General features: G+C 41.3%; 1 protein-coding gene across 1 annotated transcript; it reads right to left on the bottom strand.

Moving 5' to 3' along the window:
• Positions 1–344: 344 nt before the first annotated feature.
• LOC126722963 (uncharacterized) lies at positions 345–2,584 on the bottom strand. Its single transcript, XM_050426128.1, has 3 exons — positions 2,037–2,584; positions 1,562–1,959; positions 345–1,492 (listed from the first exon to the last, which is right to left on the bottom strand). The coding sequence occupies exons 2-3, from the start codon at positions 1,955–1,957 to the stop codon at positions 935–937; spliced, it is 954 nt and encodes a 317-aa protein (XP_050282085.1). The 5' UTR covers positions 1,958–1,959; positions 2,037–2,584; the 3' UTR covers positions 345–934.
• Positions 2,585–7,929: the final 5,345 nt, after the last annotated feature.

The raw sequence follows: 7,929 nt of genomic DNA, 5'->3' as shown, positions 1-7,929 counted from the left end.
TTTCGCAACAATACTTTTTTTTAGCCCAAGGGGCAGGGTTTGGTTTTAATTACTTTTATTTAAATGCATGGCAATAAGAGGAGTTTTATTCAGAAATCACTGAAGTATATCTTTCCTCCGACGGTCCACTAAGTTTACGACCCAAGAACGACTAAGTCCATAACTCACGGACCAAGAAAAAACCCGACGGACTAATGAAAGATGTTAAGGCATCAAGGCTAAAAAAGCCAGAAAAAACAATGGTCCGAGAAGGCTAAAGCTAAAAGCTGACGGTCCAGTAGAAATATGGATCTAGCCTTCAAAACCGACGGACCAACGGAGATGTCAAAAGGCATCGAGGCTAATTGCCATCAAAATAACGGACCGAAAAAGCTAAAGCTAAAAGCTAACGGTCCAAAAAATAGAGTTCTCATATGGATCGGGCCCTCAAAACTGACGGTCCAATGGATGAAAATTTATATGGTTGACGGTCAACTTACTGACGGTCTTACCAAAAAATGAGACTACGGACCAACAGAGATGTCAAAAGGCATCGAGGCTAATCGCCATCAAAATAACGGACCGAAAAAGCTAAAGCTAAAAGCTAACGGTCCAATGAATAGAGTTCTCATATGGATCGGGCCCTCAAAACTGACGGTCCAATGGATGAAAATTTATATGGTTGACGGTCAACTTGCTGACGGTCTTACCAAAAAATGAGACTACTTACAAATAAATTTCTCCAACCAACAAGCCTGTAAAGATGACGAGCTAACCAAAAAGGCTAAAATACAAAATAATAGACGATCACATTAAAATTAGTCAAACAATAAAAAGACAAGTGTATATGTGCAAAGTAACGGACAACAAGGGATAGATTGAATTACAAACGAAAAGCCCCAACAAACATACGGGCACTTAAAGACATTGTTCAAGAATTACAACTAATGAAGGATTAAGCGGCAGGAGCGTCCTTGGAGACCCCGTCAGCTTTATCCTTCACAATCTGATCTGAAGGCCCAGCAGGGGTAGCAACAGCAGGCTGGGCCAGAACAACCCCAGCGTCGTTAAGCAAGGAATCCAAGCTAAGGGGTTCGTCATCTCTGTCAGCGGCAGGAGTCATTGGAACGGAAGTGTCCATGGTGATTCCAGACAGATCCAGCTCCGGATAAGCTAACGACACTTGCTTCAGACAATCATCAAAACCTGCGCCATAGTAATCAGCACAAGAGTCGATGAAGGACTGAGTTGTCTTGAACTTTTCAACTGCGTCAGCCCCAGCCGTCACCACCTGCGCACGCAGAGACGAAACCTCCTCCTCAAGTCTCTTCTGCTCACCCTCTGCTTCTCCTAGCTTCTCCTTCACATCCTTCAGGTCTGTGTTTAAGAGACGGACGGCCTCCTTGTATTGCGCCTGCTGATCCATCAAGGTGGAGTTGTGCCTCCTCACCCGAGAGACGACGCCTTCTTTGGCCATGCAACGATCTTGGAGTGCTTTAACACGAACCAAGGCCTGAAGGAAATACAACCGTCAGCTATTAAGCAAGGAAAAATATCAGATTAATCAAAGTAGGAAACATACCCGTGCAATATCAAAGAAGGCTGACGCCCCCAGGTCATCCGTCCCAAGCTGAGCACAAGGATCCAGATCCGTCTGTTTGATAAGAGACTCCAGACTCTCGACAGCATGATCTTTGTGAGTCAGCAAGCAACGGGGCCCCTCAACGACAGGACCAGAAGAAGTCATCACTCCTTTCCCAGCACCGTGACTAAGCTTGGGAGGTGACTTCTGGGAGGGCGCGTCCGTAGGAGTGACGGCCACCTTCTTGGAAGGAGGATCATCCTTTCCGTCAGATTTCCTCTTGATTGAGCCCTTCAAAGAGGAATGAGGAGTTGACGCTCCATCCTTCCCCTTAGCTTTATCTTCTTCCTTCTTACGGGCGGCAGCGGCCCTCACCCTTTGCTTCGCAGCCTCCATCTCTGCAAAAAGAAAGCTAACGGATAAGTAATCTGACGGATGAATAGTAGCAGACGGATTAAATAACGCATTTACTTACGTTTTCTTGAAAATTCTTCCAACTTCCGTGCTTCGACCGTCGGCTCAGGACCACCACAATACAAATGTAGAGTGTCTAGGGTTATCAAGTCCCTACACCTACGTTGCTCAAGTGAGATGGTGAGTATCCGACGGATGAAATCCCTCTGTTCGTCAGACACCTCCGGACGAGTGATGGCTGAGACAAGGAAACAGTGTTAAAAAGAGACGGTGAAAATGAAAAGCGACGGTAAAAAGAAAGAGACGGGGGCAACCTGACTCCCTAATATAAGCCCAAGTGTTATCAAAATAACCCCCGGGCAACTTATCCCATTCATCCGGGCGACACACCCAGTCCGTCCCTTTAACAAAGAAAAATCTATTTTTCCAATTCCTATTTGAATCCGGCATATCAAACACCAATCTTAAGTTCTTTTCACGAGGTGCGAAGTGATATGTCCCCTTGGCGGATACTTTGTGCTGGGGTCTGTAGCAGTAAAAGAACTCGTCTAGCGAAAGTTGACGGTTCCCCCCACTCAAGCGACCCCAAAGAACCTCAGCTCCGATAAAGATCCTCCAGGCATTCGGAGAGATCTGGCTGACGGACAATCCTAAGAAATCCGCCAGCTGACGGTGTAAAGCCGTCAGTGGGAGCCTAAGGCCAGCTGCGAACATGGCGTCATACATCCCCACATCAGCCGTCCTCCCTGTATAACACTTCTCATTCTTTTTAGGGAGACGGAGGGGAATGTGATCTGGGATCTGGAAACGGATACGCAACTCAGAAAAAACTCTGTTGCTCATCTTTGGGAGAAATTTATTGACGGCCCACTCCTCTGGAAGGATGAAGGGACGGTTACCTCCAGAACTCCCTGAAGTTCCCTCACTGGACTCTTCGTCATCCTCATCCTCATTACCGTCACTACTAACCTCGCTACCGTCACCCCTATCTTCGTCACTATCGATCTCTACGTCACCTTCCTCCCAGGTCCCGTCGTCAACAACTTCCTTGTCGACCCTCTCGACCTCAACCTCACTTAACACCTCTTCCCTGACTCCCTCAACACGGTCCTCTACGTCAATACTAAGGGATTGGGCGGACGTTTCTCTTCCTGACGACTCCAAAAAGCCGTCGGACTCTTGACCTGAGCCAAAGACTTCGTCGTAGCCCGCTCCATCGCGGACTGACGACTGATCACTCGACGCGTCACTTGACATCTGACTACCTACAAGTGACGGATACACCCTAAGTTCCTAGACTGACGTTCTCAATAAAAGAACAATTCTTGGGCAAAAATAAAAATAAAAAGGAAGCAGAAAGGAAAAGGAACTTACAGGTGAAATAGATCTTGAATAAATAAAACAAAGTGTGACGGTATTGGTAAGAGCTGACGGAGCGAATCGTGAGTAAAAGCGACGGGTTCTCTCTTGAAAGATCTTCGAGGTTGAAATAGCGAAATAAGGCTGTGAGGCGTGATATTTATATAAGGGGAAAACGCACGAAACGCGAGGCGACGCCTGTGCCAGAAACGAGACCAACTATCGCGCGCCACGTGACCTTGCATTGAATAGCTCGCGACCCGAGGAATCATTCGTAATTCTTCTTTAGAAATAACTCCACATGCTGACGGTTCTAAACGTCAAGCATATAGAGTAGGGGGCAACTGATGAGGATAAAAAGGAGAGAGCCTCATACTGACGGTGTTATGCTGTCTTCAATAAATAGACGGAGCAAATAGCTGACGGTTGGATTTGATGGCCTCCAAGACTGACGGTTTTATCAAGTGACGCCCAAAAAGCTGAAGGAGATGCGTTGAGGCAGACGGTCGAGTCATGAAGTCGACTTGCTTCCCATGTGATAAGTCAAGAGTTGACTTGTTTCCCACGCAAGAGAATATCCAAAGGGACTCCTATAAGGAAAGGATCCCGGAAATTACGCCCAAAAGGACTCCTATAAGGAAAAGACTTCTACTCCAAGGAAAAGAGGGATGACCCTCGCTACTATAAAAACTTTAGCACTCTCGTTACCCGAGGTACGCATAATTTTACCCTCTCTAGCACTCTAGAGCAGTGAGAATAGTTCTAACTTGACCTTCGGAGGGTATTTGGCCGGTACCACACCGGTACACTCCGCTAGGTTATTCCTTTTCGTTGTGCAGGTGCCGTTTGCGATCGAGTGAGGAGCGTGTGACTCATTGGTGGTATTGTTTTCGGTATCATCAAATGGTATTTTCAATCACACTAATTTCTATTGTGACAAAAATAATAGTCACCATAATCAATTAAGGGGATTATAACTTCACAACTTAAGTTCTACAATGGACGCATCCTACATATCGATGTTGTGATATTGTTCTGAACCCCTTTCATCTCAGGTTCGTCCAAGGAAGAGATCACATGTGCCATTTCATCGTAATGACCTCCCTCGCTACTTCCATATGTGCCTCGTGTAGAATACCCATGTTCAAGGTCACTATTTTCATGTGCTCTAATAAAATTGTAAAGAACCATTGTAGCAACAATGATGCGTTCTTGAGTGCATATATGAAAGGCTGGCATACTTCTCAAAATTTTCCATATATTCTTCCAAACTCCAAAAGTTCATTCTATGATCGAATGAAGTGATGAATGGAGATAATTAAATTTCTCCCCTGGATGATGTGGGTCTCGACCTTGCTGAAAATCGGGAAGGTGGTACCTCTCCCCCTTATATGGTGCAAGGAACCCTTTCTTCATAGGGTACCCTGAATGAACAAGATAATACTTTCCTGCAAACGAGAATCTTTATTACATTAGTATTTTCACTACATAATACATACTTTAATACAGTAATTAAACTGCATATTTACAAACCAGCTGGAGGTTTTAGGAAGTTGCCACTTTCATTATTGAGACAGCTTAAAAAGATTCTTGTGTCATGCGCTGACACTTCCCATCCAACACACGCAAATGTGAATTTCATGTCAAAATCACATGCGCACATGCAATTCGTTGTTGTGATCCCTTTCCTTCCTCTATATGGATGTTGCTTATCAACTAGTAAGACCACATAGACATGAACCCTATCAATCGCACCAATGCAATCCTAACCATTGCCACAAAAATACCATGTGAAATTCGATATGTGTTATAACCATAAAGATAAATTAAATAAAATCAAGTCAAGATACCAAATTCACAAAGTACCTTGAAATGTGGCCAATATCTATCTGAATTACGAATATGTTGTGGCACGTTAGGAAATGCAGGATTAGTAGGCTTGATAATGTCTGTTGCCATAACATTGGCTAACAATGTAACTACTGTGTCCATGTGTCGATGCATTTTCTCACCCAAATGCTGAAATCTATCCTGCACCATTCTATTACACATGCCACTACCAAATACCACCAATGTCATTGCCACAGACTCTTCCATGCGAACTCTTTTGGTACCGTCATATCTATACTGAATGTGTAATGTATTACACAATTCTCGAAACACATGGCTTGATAGTCTAAAGATATTGCGACATTTCTGCTCATTTCCATTTAAAATATATTGTACCCATTCAAACCCTGTTTGTAGATTTGTATGCATTGGTACTTGGTTCATATAGGTCTCTATGTAAGTTACGACACTTGCACACCCAACTAACATTGGCTAACAAATACAATGTTGTGGCTCATCTCGAAACTCATGTCCTTGCATATGTTACCGACTTTAATTGCATGTACAAAATCTGGAGTGATACTATAATATGTAGGCTAAAAACAAGTTGTTAAACTTTATTGAACCTTTATTAGTACTAGGCTAAAAAAGGTGGTACCAATAAATTAACGGTCCTAAAAGCCTAGGCAGCAGTCTAACATCTATAAAGTACCATCACCAACTCATGCAAGCAAAGTGTTTGAATTGAATTCATTATCATGTGCTTCCATGATTTGATGGCTATGTAATCAACTAGCTGCCAAACAGCCAAAACAGATACCCTACTTAAATTTGTTTTGGATTGGTTTATTTTAATATAAAGATGTAGGATTATGTTTTCATAATTTCATCCAAGATTACTAAAAATTGTATATTCAAATCTGGAGTGGAAAGTATAGAAACTGATCGATGTTGGGAATCAGATGAGTCGTTTAGCAAATCCATCATTTTGTTAGTTGCTTTGAAATTTTGTTGGCCGGGAACTAGTGCATTAAACTTTTACCTACACAAATGAAGTATGAGTTAGTTCAGCATAATGCAACAATTCTAGCTGAGCATAAGAAGAAACAAAGAGAAGCAACAAAGAAAGGGAATCAACCATTGACAGAGCATAAGAAGAAATATCAATCAAGTTCATTCATTCTATAATACCCTTCCCAATTTAATACCCTGATAGCACATCAGTCCAATAGCCAATTTCCTAACTGTCTTCCCAAGCTAGCTATGTAACCACCTTGCCAGCTAAGCCATCCAACTCATCCTAACTAACTAACTCCATTAACTAATTCTAATAAAATACAATGCTAATGTAGGCACATCTTCAATACAAGTATATATACATTAAAGTATAAGTATACAATGCCAGCTAGGCAATTACAACACCATCTATAGCACAGTTACATTGTACACTCTAGTAGCACTAACATAGCCCACCTTATCAGCTACACACACATGCCCCATCAACAACACACGCACCCCTCATCAGCACCATACGCATGCAGCACCACACACACACACACACCACACTCTTAACAATACCCTTGCAATAGTACATGCATACCCCTACACCACACTCCCCATTTGGGCCAAACCAAGGTCATTTGATTATAATTCAATTATTACAATAAAGTTTTATTAGGCAAAAATGAGCTTTTGCCCATTTCACACAAAAAATCTAGCATTTTGCCCTCTTTCTCAAACTAATTAGGAAATTGCTCCTATTTTGAAACTCGATTTTCTAAAAACCGGGTTTCAATTTTAAACTCGATTTTTGGACAATCGAGTTATAGCAAATTGAAAAATTAAATTTTTCTTTTTTTTGGAACTCGAGTTCCATGTAAAGTACTTGAGTTCCATGAACTCAAGTACTTCACATGGTACTTGAGCTCCCAAAAAAAAAAAAAATTCCTAAATCCACGTTCGCTATAACTCGATATTCCAAAAATAGAGTTTTACATTTGGAATTCGATTTTTAGAAAATCAAGTTTTAAAATAGGGACATTTTCCTAATTAGTTTGAGAAAGATGACAAAATGCTGGAATTTTTTTGTGAAAGGGGCATTTGCCTATTTTGGCCAGTTTTATTACACTTAATCTTAAAAATGATTAAGCGTTGGACATTTTTCATAGTTTTTGTGATATCTTTCATGTTTTAATTATAATCTAGATTCATGGGTTATGATTTTAAAGGGAATTAAATTTTATTCAGCAAAAAAGGGAATTAAATTTTCTACAATATAGGCTTAAATTCATCCGGAGGGAATGGTCAATTTTTTTGTCAAATCAAGTACAAGCTCAAATTAACCGCGGTCAAACTTTTGAAAAATGTTTGAAAATTTTACTTTTGGTATGGAATGATGAAATTTAGCTATTAGGTGAAATTTTGACTTTGTTTGACTGATGGTCAACTTTTGATATGAATTGATGGTTCTTTTTCTTCTTCTTTTTTTATTTTTATACCTGACCTTCTAAACTGGTAACTGGTATAGCACTAAAGTAAAATAAACGGTCTGGATCAAAACACTTAAAATCTATGGTTAAGATCAGGGAAAAAGAAAATCAAAGAGCAAGAAAGATTAGAGTTCGGCGAGACAAGAAAAAGAAAAGAAAAAGGATGGGTTTTGACTCTTGAGTGGTCGTACTACATTTTAAGGCGGAGGTTGTGGTGGCCTTACTTCCAAAACGGTGGACTATATGCCGTACACTAATTTGAGATATTTTTAAAAG

This window comes from Quercus robur, chromosome 4 (genome assembly GCF_932294415.1).
Source record: "Quercus robur chromosome 4, dhQueRobu3.1, whole genome shotgun sequence".
Classification (NCBI taxonomy): domain Eukaryota; kingdom Viridiplantae; phylum Streptophyta; class Magnoliopsida; order Fagales; family Fagaceae; genus Quercus; species Quercus robur.
Note: the sequence above shows the minus strand (reverse complement) of the source record. Positions and strands in the feature narration are given on the sequence as shown.

Coding starts and splice junctions, on each gene's coding strand:
- LOC126722963 (XM_050426128.1), bottom strand. CDS start 1,957: ATGGAGGCTGCGAAGCAAAGGGTGAGGGCCGCTGCCGCCCGTAAGAAG. Junction 1,493..1,561: donor CCTTCTTTGATATTGCACGG/GTATGTTTCCTA, acceptor TATTTCCTTCAG/GCCTTGGTTCGTGTTAAAGC.